We start from the raw sequence: 19,068 nt of genomic DNA on the forward strand, positions 1-19,068 counted from the left end.
TTAATTAAGACTGAAACATGCTATTAATTCTATGAAAATATTTTATTCCTTAGCTTTATTCATCCCAGTTTCTTCTCCGTGGTGTGTTTTTCCTTCTTCACACTGATAGTATCTCAAAGATTAGAAAGCCCCTAATCACAAATTCCAAGAGTCTTTTTATTAACCACTAAACAGCTTACCACAGATATATATGGGTGTGTGTGTTCCCTTTCCTGACACTGCTTCAAAGACAACAATTTTATAGTCACATATATGATAGACGGCAGTCATCCCTAGTTTGTTCCCTTTAAGTATTCTATCTATATATTTCCTTGTCCACATCCCTGGCCCAAAATTACTTATCTGAGAACACAAAAACAGTGAAATCTATAATATAGAAATATATGAAAATTACTCTACTCTAGCTTAACCTGCTCTAACCTGCATTATTTTCTTTTCTGAAGATTTCTCTCACAATGTAGTTTGCTCTGATTATGAAAGAGAACAAAGACAATAATATCTGTAACAAAGCAAGCTTTAAAAACTAATGCCAGTTTTAAGGAAAACCTCCCTAATACCAAAATATTTACCATTTATACTACTAATTATTCATTTGAAATCTAGTTCCCATATCACTATTTTTTATCTTTCAAAAAAATTCTAACTGCTTTTAAATAAGAAAATTCAGTTCATCCTTTCTGAGTATTTTCTGTCAATTCCATCCCTGCACTTTTATTATCATACATTGTCAAATTTACAAATACTTTTCATTAAAAACCACCCAATTACTTAATCTTGCCAATCACATTTTCGATTCTTAAAAGAATACTTTGTCTACTCACAAATAAATGATGATGTATTATTTAGAAACTGAAGGCTTCCTCTCAAAGAAATAAATCAGTTGCTCATTCTTCCCTCATTTAAAACAAAGTTGCTGTGAAAAAGGCTGAGACATTGTCTCCTGTCATACAGGCGGGTATTAATCAAATACTAGCAAGGAGACACACACAATGTTCAGGGAGTACTTCTCTTACAGTTTGATGTGTTAGCAGATTATGAACAAGAAAAAAAGTTTGGCAAAAAGCTATTACACTTCATTTTAAACAAAAACTTAAAAACCTGAGGCTATGACTGACAATAGCAAACTATACCTTATGCTAATTTCTCATGATTCTTATATAACAGATACCTGTGTTGATCATATTAACATAAAATATATCATTTATTTTTCAAAATACATCTTCTCCTGTCCAAGAAATGAATTACAAATACCTGTTATGACATTTCAAATTACTTTAAAATAAAATATATAAAACTACCTTAAATTCAAGGACCACACATAGGTACTTTTAAAAACTACAGCAGATTACACATTGGAATAGAGGTATCCTTTAATCTGAATTTGTTAAAAAAAAAAAAACTCAGCAATAGAACATACAAACAGAAACAGGAAAAAGGAAAAAAAAAAATTTAAGAGAAATGATGTCCAATTTTCTGTGCTTAGGCAAAACAAAACCATAAACTCACAAATGTTCTCTTACTAAGTGAATCTGGCTGAAGCTATATTTGTTTCTTTACTGTGATTACATGAATATTACCTATCAGATGGATACTGACACCTGATTCTAAGTAAACCAAATGGACAAATACATTAATCTTAAGGGAATGTAAACAGAAAAACAGAAGAATCAATCCAGGTTGGCACTGGATATAACAAACTTTCTCCAATAAAATATTTTCAGAATATTTTAATAAATAAATAATAATAGAGTGGTGGGAAATGAAGGCTAGTAAGAAGCAATCAGGAATGAAGTATTTTTACTCTAATAAAACCCTCAGGAAAAAAAGGGCATAAAATTCCTTCACATAAATGTATTTAAAAAAATGTAATCTTTTAGCTTTCACTGTAATTAAAATATCTGAAGGCAGGATTTAGCAGACTTCACTATGACTAAACACATATCTATGATTTCTTAAAACACAGAGAAGCATGTACATATGAAATGTGGATCCTGAATAAAAATTTGTAACAAGCCGGGCGCGGTGGCTCAAGCCTGTAATCCCAGCACTTTGGGAGGCCGAGACGGGCGGATCACGAGGTCAGGAGATCGAGACCATCCTGGCTAACACGGTGAAACCCCGTCTCTACTAAAAAAAAATACAAAAAACTAGCCGGGCGAGGTGGCGGGCGCCTGTAGTCCCAGCTGCTCGGGAGGCTGAGGCAGGAGAATGGCGTAAACCCGGGAGGCGGAGCTTGCAGTGAGCTGAGATCCGGCCACTGCGCTTCAGCCTGGGGCCGCGACAGAGCGAGACTCCGTCTCAAAAAAAAAAAAAGGCTATCTCTGGGTGTTAGATAAAAAATAGGTAATTTTCATAAAAAATTTAAAGCAAGAAATTTATTCTATACATGATTATGAATCTACTGAAGAATTTTAAACAGATCTATATAAACAGGCTTCTAATTTAAAGTATTACTTTGATAACATTGTGGAAAGTCAATGGAAACATAGAGTAATGTAGAGGCTATTGTAATTGCCCAGATGTAAGATTTTGAATAGCAATTGCGCATGGATTATAGAAATATTTAAATAGAAAATTAATAGGACGCAGTGTCTCTATGTGGGTAATAAAGGTAAAGGAGACATCAAGGATGACTTCCTACCCTCTCTTCCTTTCATTGAATTCATAAATATTTCAGTGCTATTGGTCAGACATTCTGCCAATAGCCAGATATGAAGCTGAATAAGATACAATTCTATCTTCATTGAGCTCAGTCTAGTGGGGAAACAGCCCTATTGATAATTTTAAATCAAATGTGTTCAGTCTTATGAGTACATGTTATCTAGGCAAGTAGAATAAGGCAATTCGGGTAGCTGGGACAGCTAGTATAATCACAGTCGTCGTGGGGAGACAGCATGGTTTGTGTAGAGAACAAGCAGTTTAATGCTGAATCAGAAAGGTTAAGGCATAAAGAATGCCAGGAGATAGGACTGGAAAAGACGAAAGAATCAGATGTTGATGGTCCTTAGATTTAATACTAAGGAGCTTAGACTTAATCTTGTAAGTGACAGACAGCCACTCAGAACTAGATGTGTAACAAAGCACTTTGGGGAAAAAAAGAAAAAGAATAATACCAGAAACCAATAGCATCTTCCCTAATGGTGAAACACCCACACATTGCCATTTAAGTCTTAAGTAAGATAAAGAAACTCCAGATACCCACCACTAATATTCAACATTTTTTGACAGTCCCAACCAGTGCAATAAAACAGGAAGAAGTAATGAATTATGAAATTGTATAGGAACAGGGAAAATATGAATTAATTTATACAAATGCACACACATATCTCGAGGTATTGGAAGAATTAATAAACTATTAAAAAGGCTATCTCGGCTGGGCGTGGTGGCTCAAGCCTGTAATCCCAGCACTTTGGGAGGCTGAGACGGGCGGATCACGAGGTCAAGAGATTGAGACCATCCTGGTTAACACGGTGAAACTCCGTCTCTACTTAAAAAAATACAAAAACCTAGCCAGGCGAGGTGGCGGGCGCCTGTAGTCCCAGCTGCTCGGGAGGCTGAGGCAGGAGAATGGTGTAAACCCGGGAGACGGAGCTTGCAGTGAGCTGAGATCTGGCCACTGCACTCCAGCCCGGGCGACAGAGCAAGACTCCGTCTCAAAAAAAAAAAAAATTATAACAAAGAAAAGAAGATGACATGATGTAGTAGAAACTGCTCCAGACTTGAGACGGGTGCAGTCGCTCACACCTGTAATCCCAGCACTTTTGGAGACTGAGGAGGGCAGATCACGAGGTCAGGAGTTGAAGACCAGCCTGACCAACATGGTGAAAACCTGTCTCTACTAAAAATACAAAAATTAGCCAGGTGTGGTGGCACATGCCTGTAATCCCAGCCACTCAGGAGGCTGAGGCAGGAGAATTGTTTGAACCTGGGAAGGCGGAGGTTGCAGTGAGCCAAGATTGCACCACTGCACTCCAGCCTGGGCAACAGAGCAAGACTCCACTTCAAAAAAAAAAAAAAAAAAGAAAGAAAGAAATTGCTCCAGACTTGGAATAAAGAGACTTAATGAGGAACAAATCTGGCATATACATGGTACCTTTGGCCAAATTACAAAAAGGTGCTCTATACTGGGTAGCCACAGCTCTGGCCTGGTGAGTGAAGTGCAGGCTGGATCCTGGTTTCCATTCAAACCTTCCATTTTGTGCAGTACATCAACATCCGATCTGGCAAATTCAAAGTTGGCTCTACCACTGGTGTCTTTAACTAAGGTTCAATTTCTTTATCTCCAAAATGGAGATTACAGAGTACTGTTAACAGGATTATTTTATTACATGAAACAATGTTTGCTAAAACACTTAGTACAGGCTCAACAGATCTTTAAATGAATGGTAAAATGATGACAACGACAATAAAAACTCTCTCCTTCTACAAAAAAGTAGAAATACATCTTTTTTCCCACCTAAAACATAGCAAACCACCAAAAAATAAAATGCTCCCCTAACACTAGTTCAGTGAGCACCTGGGTGTATGTGCACGTGCAAGAAGGGCAGGCAGTAAATTCAATGATTAAATATTCTAAGTTTCGAAACATGCATTTGATATCAATGTCTCTTGTAGATTCACTATGCCTAGTAACATTCTAACAGCTAGGAGAAGTCTTGTGATAAGAAGCTATTTAATTTATTTAGCCCAGAGTTCTCAAAATCCATTTTGTCACAGAATTCTTTTGGTTTGGTTGTATCTACTTATATCTCATAGGACTTTTTTTTTTTCCCCTCCACAGAACAGAATTTGGGGATATAGAAAATACCATTATTTTATGTTTATGATACCATATGAACAATACCAGTTCTTCTTATTGACAATCATTAATTTAAAAAATCAAAGAATTTAAACTGTAGTTACTAATTTCATTACTATTTTACAAACTTGAAGGAAATCAGAAATTCAAAATCTGAAAATTGTTTTTTAGTATTTTGCATAAAGTTTGTGAGTTTGATTAAAAGGGAAATTTCAAGGCTTTAAATGTTAGGGCCCATGAAAACTCTTTAATATCTAAAAAACATGTTATAGTGACTGAACATTTAAACCACATGCTTTTAGTTCTATGTTGGTAACAGTAAACAATAGTTATATGGCGTTTCTAAGAAAACAAAGGATCTTGGTCTGGAATTCAAACTGTCATTACTTACATTCTGTTAAACCCTCTTCCTTCTCATATACATTATAAGGCACAGATAAATTAAAGCAAAACATTTTCTATTATCCCTCTATTTTTACTTACCTAATATTTTCACAGCATAATGAGGACTTTCTAAGACAATTCCTTCCTCTGTATCAAACATAGGGTTATCTATTCCGGTCTTTGGAGGAATTTGGGCTAGTTTCTTAAGTCTCATGGAAGAATTAAGTTCAAGTTCTTGCTTTTTCCCTTCTTCCTCTCTCCTACGCCTCATGTCCTCCTGTTGTTGCCGAATACGCTCCAACTGTGCACTTCGACGTATTGGCATCATCCTGGTGCCCAAATCTCCGGGGCAGTCGACAGCCATCTCTCGGTGCTTCTGATGTTCCTCTGGTGATGCAAGATCAACATTTTTTACTTCGTTGTCTGATTCCTCTGTAACATGCCCATTCATATGGGATGTTGTCATGGTTATCTATAAAAACCTGTACCACTTTTTATAAATCAATTTTTCCTATAAGCCAATTCTCTTGATTCTGTAGTATAAAATCCATGTTACTTCAAAAAAAAAAAAAAAAAAAAAAAGACCAAAAAAACTTCTCACATCACATAATAATGCTATGAAAAAGTATCCATGAAGGAAATCTAAGGGGAAAGATGGGGGGAAAAAAAGTATAAGAATTACAATATAAAAGCAGGTTTTTACATAGCCCACTTCTAAATCTCCATACAACACAGAAAATAATAAGTATGTAATATTATTTTGCAATGTAGATTAAGTACTTTCACTTTACAGATAATGGTGAGCAAACCAAGATTCCCCCTCTCCCCCAAAAAGTCCCTTTCCAAGAATGTGAAACATACTATTCAATTTTAAAGCTAAGAAAAATGATATACAGTACTGGAAAGTTTAGAAAAGTAGGAAAGTAAAAAAGTTTGGGGTACTAGTTTGGTAGAGAACACGTTGCTTGCTTCAAACATAAAAGGTGTTTTAATCATCTTTTAGTAGTTGTCTCAACACAGTACTTTATGCTCAACAATTAACATGGGATTGAAATAACTTACTAGTTAACTGCTAAAGAAATTGATGAACGATCAACCAATTTGGCATATAGCAGCCTTGTTTTACCTTACTTGAAATACAAGCAGTATTCTGGGGGATAATTAATTCATTTTTAGGAGTTTTTGAGATGAAGAACATGCCCAACGAATAAGAAACTTCAAATAGCAGCTGAGGCAGCTACAAGACAAAACGACATTGAAACAAGGATTACATGGGTTATCAGTCTTTATAATTGGTCCTATTAAAAAAAAAAAAAAAAAAAAAAAAAGAATTGGACCGGGTGCAGTGGCTCACGCCTGTAATCCCAGCACTTTGGGAGGCCAAGGCAGACGGATCTCCTGAGGTCAGGAGTTCGAGACTAGCCTGGCCAACATGGTGAAACTCCATCTCTACTAAGAAAAACACAAAAATTAGCCAGGCATGGTGGCAAGTGCCTGTAATCCCAGCTACTCAGAAGGCTGAGGCAGGAGAATCGCTTGAACCTGGGAGGCAGAGGCAGCAGTGAGCTGAGATCACACTATTGCACTCTAGCATGGGTGACAGAGCGAGACTCCATCTCAGGGGAAACAAAAAAAGAATTGGGGTTAACTATACAAGAATTACAAGGATTCATTTAGAGAAAATGGTAGTGTCTGTTGCCAAAAACTTCTGAAAGTCATACTGTACAGCTAAAAGATAACAGTAAGCAGGGAGATAAGCAAACTGACCTTTTAATCCTCTAGTGTTATGATTTAAGACCAGTCATTTTCTCTCTTTGACTCTCAGATTCACTTGGAAGCTTTATTTATAGGATTGACTGTTCTGAGTGTCACATGAGCTAATGTATACTTACATTGATTACCAGTATTAACTTGATTTTCCTATTTTAAAAATCTTTCAACATATTTTAGAAAATAAAAATATTTTACCAGATAACTCTGGCTTTTCATCGAGCTATTTCTCAGGCATACATAGGCAGGTTGTTTACATATGTGTAAACCCACACATTAAATCTAATTAGCATTTTTTCACTCAAGAGCAATAATATTTACAATAATAAACCTACAACCTCCTTGAGTTGGGCATCACTTAAGTAAACAGGTTGGTTAGAGCACAATGCCAACTAAGCAAAAGCCAGGTTTTCAGATAATATTCCTAATACCAGCCAATCTTTTCTCAAACATCTTCAGTCATAATACAAACAGGGACAGAAGACAAAATGCTTAATACAAACTCAACTAGGCTATCAGGAAAACCACTAGTCCAACAATCAGGAAAATGGATGCCAGTTACAAGAGTCAATTATTAAAACTACATTTGCACAAAATTTTTGGTAGATTTTTCCGTCTTTCATCCAAAGTTTCTCTTCTGTGATCTACACGTAAGTACCTTATTTACCATTAGATTGCCTTCTTTTTCATTAACATGACAGCTATTTGATTTATGTTAGGCAATTCTTAAGTTATGTTAGGCATTGATTATACGCAAATGCAAATTCAGCTTTTTAAATGTTTTCCTTACAAGTAAGCAGAAAAACTGTGTAGGAGTTACTACAGTGCTATGTTTAACTTTAAAAATCCAGGAGTGTACATATTTTCAGAAAATTAAAACTCTCAACCTTCTCTATAATAATTACTGGATATTAAAATCAAATTTAATATTAAATGATATGTTTTTAACATATATATATATAAATTATGATCTGAAATTTAAAATTCAGCTTAAAAGCTCTACATATGTGTCCATATTCACTACCCTATGAGGGAAAATTAGAAGTCATGCAAGAGAGACCGGGCCAGATCATTCAGGTCAAAATTCTCATGCTTGTACTATTTATTATCATACTTGTATATCTGGATCCAATTTTTGCTCTCAGAAAAATTTCTATAACCTGGTAGTAATCTGCTTTAAATTTTATTTTTGTTATCTCCCAGTCCAGTCTACTGGGAGAGAAGGCAAAGAAAATAAATGATTATTTTTCCTCAAACTCCTCAACAGATTCTAAATTTGTTAGAGAGAGGGGTCATGTCTTACTTTTACAGCTCCAGTACTTAGCCTAACACATATCATAAGAAATGCCCAATAAACATCTGTTCAACTCAACTTGGAATGTCACAGACAATGAACTATAAAACTTGGTCTGTGGTGAAAGGTGATAGGAAACACTAAAAACATCAGGATACATTTCTTTGAGCTGGATTTCAACGGGCAACTAAAAATTAGCCAGACAGCAGAAAGGTCTATTCCAGGCAGACAGGCTCACATGACCAATAGGAAGGAAGAGAATGACAGAATGGCACTTTAAGAAAACACAAGAGAATACGATAAAGCTGGATGGGACAATGGGTGCATGCTGTACATGAATAATGAAAAAACTGGAAAGGCAAGCAGGAGACCATACTGAGAAGAGTTTTAGATTTTTACCCTGAAAATAGTAGCAATAATTAAAAGATTTTAAGCAGGGGATGACATAATCACATTCATTTTTATAGAAATATCACTCCTATTGGATAAAGATACAAAAAATCCTTAAAAAAAAAAAAAAATCAATGAATCCAGGAGCTGGTTTTTTGAAAAGATCAACAAAATTGATAGAACACTAGCAAGACTAATAAAGAAGAAAAGAGAGAAGAATCAAATAGATGTAATAAAAAATGATAAAGGGAATATCACCACCGATCCCACAGAAATACAAACTACTATCAGAGAATACTATAAACACCTCTACACAAATAAACTAGAACATCTAGAAGAAACAGATACATTCCTGGACACATACACCCTCCCAAGACTAAACCAGGAAGAAGTTGAATCCCTGAATAGAACAATAACAGGCTCTGAAACTGAGGAAATAATTAATAGCCTACCAACCAAAAAAAGTTCAGGACCAGACGAATTCACAGCCGAATTCTACCAGAGGTACAAACAGGAGCTGGTACCATTCCTTCTGAAACTATTCCAAGCAACAGAAAAAGAGGGAATCCTCCCTAACTCATTTTATGAGGCCAGTATCATCCTGATACCAAAGCCTGGCAGAGACACAACAAAAAAAGAGAATTTTAGGCCAATATCCCTGATGAACATCAATGCAAAAATCCTCAATAAAATACTAGCAAACTGAATCCAGCAGCACATCAAAAAGCTTATCCACCACAATCAAGTGGGCTTCATCCCTGGAATGTAAGGCTGGTTCAATATATGCAAGTCAATAAACGTAATCCATCATATAAACAGAACCAAAGACAAAAACCACGATTATCTCACTAGATGCAGAAAAGGACTTCGACAAAACTCAATAGCCCTTCATGCTAAAAACTCTCAATAAACTAGGTATTGATGGGACGCATCGCAAAATAGTAAGAGCTATTTGTTACAAATCCACAGCTAATATCATACTGAATGGGGAAAAACTGGAAGCACTCCCTTTGAAAACTGGTACAAGACAGGGATGCCCTCTCTCACCACTCCTATTCAACATGGTGTTGGAAGTTCCGGCCAGGGCAATCAGGCAGGAGAAAGAAATAAAGGGTATTCAATTAGGAAAAGACAAAGTCAAATTGTCCCTGTTTGCAGATGACATGATTGTATATTTAGAAAACCCCATCGTCTCAGCCCAAAATCTCCTTAAGCTGATAAGCAACTTCAGCAAAGTCTCAGGATACAAAATCAATGTGCAAAAATCACAAGCATTCCCATACACCAATAACAGACAGAGAGCCAAATCATGAGTGAACTCCCATTCACAATTGCTTCAAAGAGAATAAAATATCTAAGAATCCAACTTACAAGGGATGTGAAGGACCTCTTCAAGGAGAACTACAAACCACTGCTCCACAAAATAAAAGAGGACACAAACAAATGGAAGAACATTCCATGCTCATGGATAGGAAGAATCAATATTGTGAAAATGGCCATACTGTCCAAGGTAATTTATAGATGCAATGCCATCCCCATCAAGCTACCAATGACTTTCTTCACAGAACTGGAAAAAATTACTTTAAAGTTCATATGGAACCAAAAAAGAGCCGGCATTGCCAAGACAATCCTAAGCCAAAAGAACAAAGCTGGAGGCATCACGCTACCTGACTTCAAACTACACTACAAGGCTACAGTAACCAAAACAGCATGGTACTGGTACCAAAACAGAGATATAGACCAATGGAACAGAACAGAGCCCTCAGAAGTAATATCACACATCTACAACCATCTGATCTTTGACAAACCTGACAGAAACAAGAAATGGGGAAAGGATGCCCTATTTAATAAATGGTGCTGGGAAAACTAGCTAGCCATATGTAGAAAGCTGAAACTGATCCCTTCCTTATACCTTATACAAAAATTAATTCAAGATGGATAAAAGACTTAAATGTTAGATCTAAAACCATAAAAACTCTAGAAGAAAACCTAGGCAATACCATTCAGGACATAGACAGGGGAAAGACTTCATGACTAAAACACAAAAAGCAATGGCAACAAAAGCCAAAATTGACAAATGGGATCTAATTAAACTGAAGAGCTTCTGCACAGCAAAAGAAACTACCCTCAGAGTGAACAGGCAACCTACAGAATGGGAGAAAATTTTTACAATCTATCCATCTGATACAGGGCTAACATCCAGAATCTACAAAGAATTTAAACAAATTTACAAGAAAAAATCAAACAACCCCATCAAAAAGTGGGCAAAGGATATGAACAGACACTTCTCAAAAGAAGACATTCATGCAGCCAAAAGACACATGAAAAAATGCTCATCATCACTGGCCATCAGAGAAATGCAAATCAAAACCGCAATGAGATACCATCTCACACCAGTTAGAATGGTGATCATTAAAAAGTCAGGAAACAACAGGTGCTGGAGAGGATGTGGAGAAATAGGAACACTTTCACACTGTTGGTGGGACTGTAAACTAGTTCAATCATTGTGGAAGACCGTGTGGCGATTCCTCAAGGATCTACAACTAGAAATACCATCTGACCCAGTCATCCCATTACTGGGTATATACCCAAAGGATTATAAATCATGCTGCTATAAAGACACATGCACATGTATGTTGATTGCAGCACTACTCACAATAGCAAAGACTTGGAACCAACCCAAATGTCCATCAATGATAGACTGGATTAAGAAAATGTGGCACATATACACCATGGAATACTATGCAGCCATAAAAAAGGATGAGTTCATGTCCTCTGTAGGCACATGGATGAAGCTGGAAATCATCATTCTGAGCAAACCATCATAAGGACAGAAAACCAAATACTGCATGTTCTCACTCATAGGTGGGAATTGAACAATGAGAACACATGGACACAGGGTGGGGAACATCACACACTGGGGCCTGTCATGGGGTAGGGGAAGTGGGGAGCGGGGAGGGATAGCATTAGGAGATATACCTAATGTAAATGACGAATTAATGGGTGCAGCACACCAACATGGCACATGTATACATATGTAACAAACCTGCATGTCGTGCACATGTACCCTAGAACTTAAACTATAACAAAAAAAAAAAAAGAAATATCACTCCTATTGAAGCGTAGAGGGCTGACTGAAGGGTGGCAATGAGAACAGACTGAAAGCACCTATTAGAAATGAGGTCCTCGGGCCAGGCGCGGTGGCTCAAGCCTGTAATCCTAGCACTTTGGAGGGCCGAGACGGGTGGATCACGAGGTCAGGAGATTGAGACCATCCTGGCTAACACGGTGAAACCCCATCTCTACTAAAAAAATACAAAAAACTAGCCGGGCGAGGTGGCCGGCGCCTGCAGTCCCAGCTACTCGGGAGGCTGAGGCAGGAGAATGGCGTAAACCCAGGAGGCGGAGCTTGCAGTGAGCTGAGATCCGGCCACTGCACTCCAGCCTGGGCGACAGAGCGAGACTCCATCTCAAAAAAAAAAAAAAAAAAAGAAATGAGGTCCTCAACTAGGACAGTGAGAATGAAGAAGTTGTATTCAAGAAATATGAAGGTTACAGGCCAGGCGTGGTGGCTCATGCCTGTAATTCCAGCATTTGAGGAGGCTGAGGCTGTGGATCACTTGAGACTAGCAGTTTGAGACCAGCCTGGGGGCAACATGGTAAAATCCCATCTCTACAAAATCATGCAAAAAAATTAAAAACTTATCCAGGCATGGCGGCTTGTGCCTGTAGTCCCAGCTACTCGGGAGCCTGAGGCATGAGAATCACTTGAACCTGGGAGGCAAAGGTTGCAGTGAGCCAAGGTCATGCCACTGCGCTCCAGCCTGGGAGACAGAGCAAGACTCTGACTCAAAAAAAAAAGCAATATGTAGGTTACAGAATCAGTAGAACTTAGTGTCTATTTCATATAGGAGGACAAAAAGTGAAAAAAAGAGGTAAAGGAGGAGGAGAAGGAAGTCGTAGGAGTAGGAATAGTAGTAGTAGTAGTAACAACTACAACTACAGCTAACATTTACTGAGCACTTCTTTATGTGCCAGCCAATACTGCAAGTACTTCACATAGTATTCACTCATTTACTCCTCATTACAACTCCAGAAGTAGATCCAAATATGCCCATTTTGTAGATGAAAAATGAGGTTGGAAGTAGGCCTTAAAGACAAGATGGATAAATAAGAAAGCGGCCATATGAACCAAAGGTGTGAAGATGAAAGGTGTGAGGGGAAAGTACAAATAAGGCTAGTTGAACTAAAAGAGTCAAGAGAGAAGTGGAAGATATGACTAGAAAGATTGATTGGGTCCATCTTATGAAAGGTTTTAAATATAAATCCTTAATTCTGTAAAATAAGAGAATCATCAAAGATTTTAAAAAGAGGAGTGATATGTACACAAATTTAATTATTTACCCCTGGCTAGATAACTGTGGTTGAGACAAGATCCTTGACCATTATTCTTTTTTTTTTTTTGAGACGGAGTCTCACTCTGTCATCCAGGCTAGAGTGCAATGGCATGATACCAGCTCACTGCAACCTCCACCTCCCAGGTTCAAACGATTCTCCTCCCTCAGTCTCCTGAGTAGCTGAGATTTCAGGTGCCCACCACCATGCCCAGCTAATTTTTGCATTTTTAGTAAAGATGTGGCTTCACCATGTTGGCCAGGCTGGTCTCAACCTCCCGACCTCGTGATCCGCCAGCCTTGGCCTCCCAAAGTGCTGGAATTACAGGCGTGAGCCACCGCGCCTGGCTGACTATTATTCTATCTATCTATCAGAATTTCGCATAAGAATCTAGAAATACATCCAAAATTAAACTCATATTTCCCTTTAATCTCCTCCTATTCTCTTTAATCCTCTCCCTGTTTTCAATTCTAACTAATGTTACTATATCCATCCAGTCGCCCAAGACAGCATGTTTAAGAGAACAGCCTCCAGAATCAGACTGCCTATGATCTAATCTTTGCCTACTCTTTTAAGTCTGAGCTCAAATACATTGTCCTCTGGAATCCTATAATCCCTGTCACATTCTTGATCAAGCTGGACTACTGTTATTTATATCTCTGCCTTTTTATCTTATCAGACTAGAAGCACCTTGAAGTCAGGAACCAGGCTGACCCATCTCTGGATCCATAACATTGCCCAGCAGAAGGTCAAACAACAGAAGGCTTCAGAATATGAACCTAGGCAGTGTAACTCCAGAACCATCACTCTTAACCACTATCCCTGGCTTAGTAGGTAGATGACAATGAAACTAATTATGATGGAGAATACAGGAGAACCAGATAGAAGTAAAGTCAAGGGAAATTGGCCGGGATCTGTCTTGTTCACCTCTATAGCCATGATACCTGGTAAGTGGTCCACTTAATTAAGTATATGAGCAAACCACTCCTCTGTTCAGAACTACCCAGAGAATAAAGTCCAAACTCACAAAATGAATCCAAGATTTCTAGCTATATCTTTTACTACTCACCTGCATGAGCCTTCTAATTTACCTTCCTCATTTGTGTCTATCCCATCTTTCTGCTCAAATGACTGGTAAACTACTTTTCCATTGATTTCTACCTTCAAGGCCTCCCTCAAGTCCCTAAATCTACAAGAAATCTTTCCAGACTACCTTGTTAAATAATTACTTCACCATTTAACACTCCAAAAACTCTATAATGCTCACAAGTTAATTTAATGAAGGCAAGGAAAGATCCTATATTCCAGAATTAAAGAAATATTATACGGTATCCTGTAGTTTTAGCATCAAGATTATAATTTTTAAGCAGGCACTCCGCTAATACTATAGCTCATACATGTAGTCTATACACATTATAAAAGTGAAAAAGTCCTCCCAGTCCAAAGCAATTGCACTCTCCCTCTCTTTAAAAAAAAAACAGTCCTTTGACAATTCAGAAGCTGGTAAATGACTGAACTAGAGCATATTACCTCATTGTGTGTAAATAACAGGCCATCTTATGAAGACAGCAGAGTTACCAGTTACTGGCCCTAATTCTTTTCTTCTCAACTTTCCAATTATAAGTTTAAAAAAAAGAAATAAGAAAGAAAGCTTCAAAGGACTACATTTCAAATCCTCATCAGAATCCCTGTTCCCTAATTCTAGGAAAATGAACACAAATACAAAAATCTGTACATTGCCCACAAAGCAAGAAAAATTTTCAGGCTGGCATGCCAAAGCTGTTTCAATTCTAACCTCAAACTAGTAAGGGAGAAAGCGTTTTAGTTGCGGGAGAAGGGGGCAAAGGGAAGCTAAATAAGCTTTACAACAAGTGCAAATGATTGAGACTAGAGGGACTGAAAGAGCCTAAAGGGTACGGTCCCACTGAAAAGGGTACCAACAAATAGAACCATCTGTTTAAGAACTGAGAATCAAGACAGGTCAGCAGAAATCCAATTTCCTATATTATCAGTATTCCTATATTAATTTTTAGGCAGAGGAAAATGGAAGAGATATACTTCATATGCATAAACGTGTTCAGTCTACACTAGTGTCCAGAACTCAAGAATTTTTTGAATTCATCCTTCCCCTCTTTCTCCAGCAAGTAATGCCCTTTGACCAGCAGCTGGGAAGTCTCATTTTAAGTGATCAGCATTCCTCTGACATTCTAAGAAGTTAAACTATTTGTTTCCATAGAAACAGCTTTGTCAGCTAACACATGATTCAAGCCAAGAAAAGTGAAAAGAACTTACATTATGCAAACTGGAAAAACCTTTTCTACTGTCCTTTTAGTTTCTCTTCTCTGGTTTTTCACAAAACTCAGGCTTTCTATGAAAAAGAAAAATGAGACAATTGATCAAATGTAAATGTCTGCAGTGTTTTTGAGGGGGTAAAGGAGAAAGAGAAAGACTAATTCAATATGATAACCAATTCTGTCTGCAGATAGCTAGGATTTCTTAGTAAGAAATCGTAAAAATGCACCACGACCCCTGTATCTAATGGATATCAATTTAAAAATCTATCTTGTTGCATATTAGTGCCCTTAGGAATATCAAATGGAAACTTTCCAATAACACATTGGAAACAGTCTGGCAATTCCTCGAAAGGCTAAACATAGAGTTACCATATCAGCAATTCTACTCCTATATATAAACCAAGAGAAGTAAAAACATACATCTACATACACACACACACACACACACAAAACTTGCACAAAAATATTCATAGCAGCAGTATTTATAATAGCAAAAAAGTAGAAAAAACCCAAATGTTCAACTGATGAATTTATTAAAAGTGGTATAATCCTACATGAAACATTACTGGAAAATAAAAATGAAGTAGTGATACATGCTACAACATAGATTAACCCTGCAAACAGGATTTAAAGAAGCCAGCATCAAAGAACCTCATACTGTATGATTCTATTTATGAAATATCCAGAAGAGGCAAATATAGAAAGACAAAAAGTAGATCGGCGGTTGCCTAAAACGGGGGGGTGAATGGGTGGGATAATTATGGCCAAAGCATGCAGGTTTCTCTTGGGGGATGATGCAAATTAACTGCGGTGATGGTTGTACCACTCTAAATATACTAAAATCCATTGAATTTGCACACTTGGATGTGTCAGAGGCATTTGAACCAGAGGAACTCCATCTTGAATAGGGGCTGGGTAACCTACTGGGCTGCATTCCCAGGAGGTTAGGCATTCTAAGTCACAGGATGAGACAGGAGGTCAACACAAAGTCAGGTCACAAAGGCCCTGCTGACAAAACAGGTTGGGGTAAAGAAGCCAGGCAAATCCCACCAAAACCAAGATAGCGTTGAAAGTGACCTCTGGTAGTGCTCACTGCTCATTATATGCTAATTATAATGCGTTAGCATGGTAAAAGACGCTCCTGCCAGTGGCATGACAGTTTACAAACACCGTGGCAATGTGAGGAAGTTACCCTACATGGTCTAAAAAGGGGAGGAATCCTCAGTTCCACAAATTGCTCACCCCCTTCCCAGAAAACTCACGAATCCACCCTTCGCTCAGCATATAATCAAGAAGTAACATGTCGGTGTTCTGCCTATGGAGTAGCCATTTTTTCATTCCTTTACTGTCTTAATAAACTTGCTTTCACTTTACTCTATGGACTTGCCCCAAATTCTTTCTCATGCAAGATTCAAGAACCCTCTCTGGGATCTGGATGGGGAACCCTTTCTGGTAACAGATGAATTGTATAGTATGAGAGTTCTATCACAATAATGCTGTTTTAAAAATACACAATGAAATAACACTACAAACAAGAAAATGGCTAAAATTAAAAAGTGGTAATATTAAGCACTGGAAAGAATGTGAAGGAAGGGGAACCCCTATACAATGCTGATGAGAATGTAAAATTGTAGAGTCTCACAGTTTCTTAAAAAGTTAAACATATAGTTTCCATATAACTGAGACATTCCACACAAGAGAAAGAAATAAACATATTTTTATCTGTAAAAATCACGAAGAAAGATTTGTAATAAGTATGCATACGAGCAATATTAATAATAGTCTAAAACCATACACTATCCTTCAGCTGGGAATGGAAAAACAAAAAATGGAATACAATGGATAAAATGAAATAAAATGGATAAACAAAAAATACAATAAGAAAGGACAAATTACTGACATAACTAACAACACGGACAGTCTCAAAAACACAATGCCAGACACAAGAGTATGATTCCATTTGTACAAAATTTCTAGAAAATGCAAAACTAGTGCTACTACAAAAAGCAGTTTGGTGGTTTCCTGGAGATGGAAGCAGATGCTGACTGAAAAAGGCAAGGAGGAAATTTTTTCATGTGATAAAAACATCCTAATATTAGATTTCAGTGATAGTCTGCATGACTATATAAATTTACTAAAACTGTCCCCATAAACCCTAAATCTTATAAAATATAAATTATACCTCAATAAACCCACTTTGAAAACTCATTAAATTGAACACTTAAAATTACTGAATTTTACTGGGTGCAGTGGCTCATGCCTGTAATCCCGGCAAGGCGGATTTGGGAGGCCAAGGCGAGTGGATTACCTGAGATCAGCAGTTCGAGACCAGCCTGGCCAACATGGTGAAACCCCATCTCTACTAATACAAAAATTAGCCAGGCGTGGTGGTGCATGGCTGTAATCCCAGCTACTTGGGAGGGTGAGGCAGGAGAATTGCTTGATTGCGCCATTGCACTCCAGCCTGGGCAACAAGAGTGAAATTCCATCTCAAAAAAAAAAAAAAAAAAAATTTACTGAATTTTAATTGAAGTTATACCTATTCAGCTGGTTTTAAAAGAAAACAAAACCTCAAATTATACATTTAAAATGACATCTTGCTGCATGTAAATTATATCTCAAAGAAACCAAATTTATTTTTATGTATTTATTTATTTGTTTGTTTGAGACAGGGTCTCGCTCTGTCGCCCATGCTGGAGTGCAGTGGTGTGATCTTGGCTCACTGCAACCTCTGCCTCCCCAGGCTCAAGTGATCTTCCCGCTTCACCCTCCTGAGTAGGTGGGTACAGGAATGGGCCACCACGCCTGGCTAATTTTGTATTTTTAGTGGAGACAGGGTTTCACCATGTTGCCCAGGCTGGTCTCAAACTCCTAGGCTCAAGTCATCTGTCCACCTCAGCCTCCCAAAGTGCTGGGATTATAGGCATGAGCCACTGTGCCTGGCTAAGAAACGAAGTTTTTTAAAAAGATAACTGTATATTCCAAAAACAAGTCGTATACTGACATCACATAAAAGACTACTTACTCAGTAACTGTTTAACTCCTTGTATGAATTTAAGTTTCCAACAATGAATGACCTATCTTTACAGAAGAAACTTAGCTATGTCCAAAACTAAGTAAATACAAGTCAAAACTGAAATATTTCAGCTGGGCGAGGTGGCTCAAAGGCCTGTAATCCCAACACTTTGGGAGGCCGAGGCATGTGGATCACTTCAGGTCAGCAGTTTGAGACCAGCCTGGCCAACATAGTGAAACCCTGTCTCTTATACTAAAAACACAAAAATTAGCCAGACATGGTGGCAGACACCTGTAATCCCAGCTACTCGGGAGGCTGAGGCATGAGAATTTCCTGAACCCAGGAGGCAGAGGGTGCAGTGAGCTGAGATCACGCCACTGAACTTCAGCCTGGACAACAGATTGAGACTCCTTCTCAAAAAAAGTTGAAATGTTTGAGTTACTCATGCAGTGGATTAGCTCTGAAATTATTATTCAGTAAAAAAGGCACAACTTAAACAAAAATAAAGTCCCCAAGATCTAACTGAAAAACGAGTTCCTACATTACAGAACTAAAAAGACTTTTAAATAAATATATATTTCTTTAATTTTAAACATATATTCAAAATAAACTGAACTTGTTTAAGTCAATGGGCACAATACAAAAGAAGTTTTTACACCAGGGATGGCGGCTTACACTTGTAATCCCAACACTTTGGGAAGCAGAGACAGGAGTATCACTGAGACCA

The 19,068-nt window shown here is 37.7% G+C and overlaps 1 protein-coding gene across 3 annotated transcripts in view; it reads right to left on the reverse strand.

The window, feature by feature from the left end:
• MPP5 (membrane palmitoylated protein 5) overlaps positions 1–19,068 on the reverse strand; it is a 95,592-nt gene that overhangs the window by 49,376 nt on the left and 27,148 nt on the right. For 2 of the 3 annotated variants that reach the window (XM_026456012.1, XM_026456011.1), the window contains exons 2-3: positions 15,324–15,399; positions 5,282–5,569 (exon numbers count right to left, since the gene is read on the reverse strand). In XM_026456012.1, the coding sequence (XP_026311797.1) occupies positions 5,282–5,546 (265 nt within the window). In that variant the 5' untranslated portion in view covers positions 5,547–5,569; positions 15,324–15,399. Of the gene's footprint in view, positions 1–5,281; positions 5,825–15,323; positions 15,400–19,068 lie in introns of all 3 variants that reach the window. The other variant, XM_026456006.1, reaches the window with a different exon arrangement.

The sequence above is a fragment of the Piliocolobus tephrosceles genome, chromosome 6 (assembly GCF_002776525.5).
Source record: "Piliocolobus tephrosceles isolate RC106 chromosome 6, ASM277652v3, whole genome shotgun sequence".
Lineage (NCBI taxonomy): Eukaryota > Metazoa > Chordata > Mammalia > Primates > Cercopithecidae > Piliocolobus > Piliocolobus tephrosceles.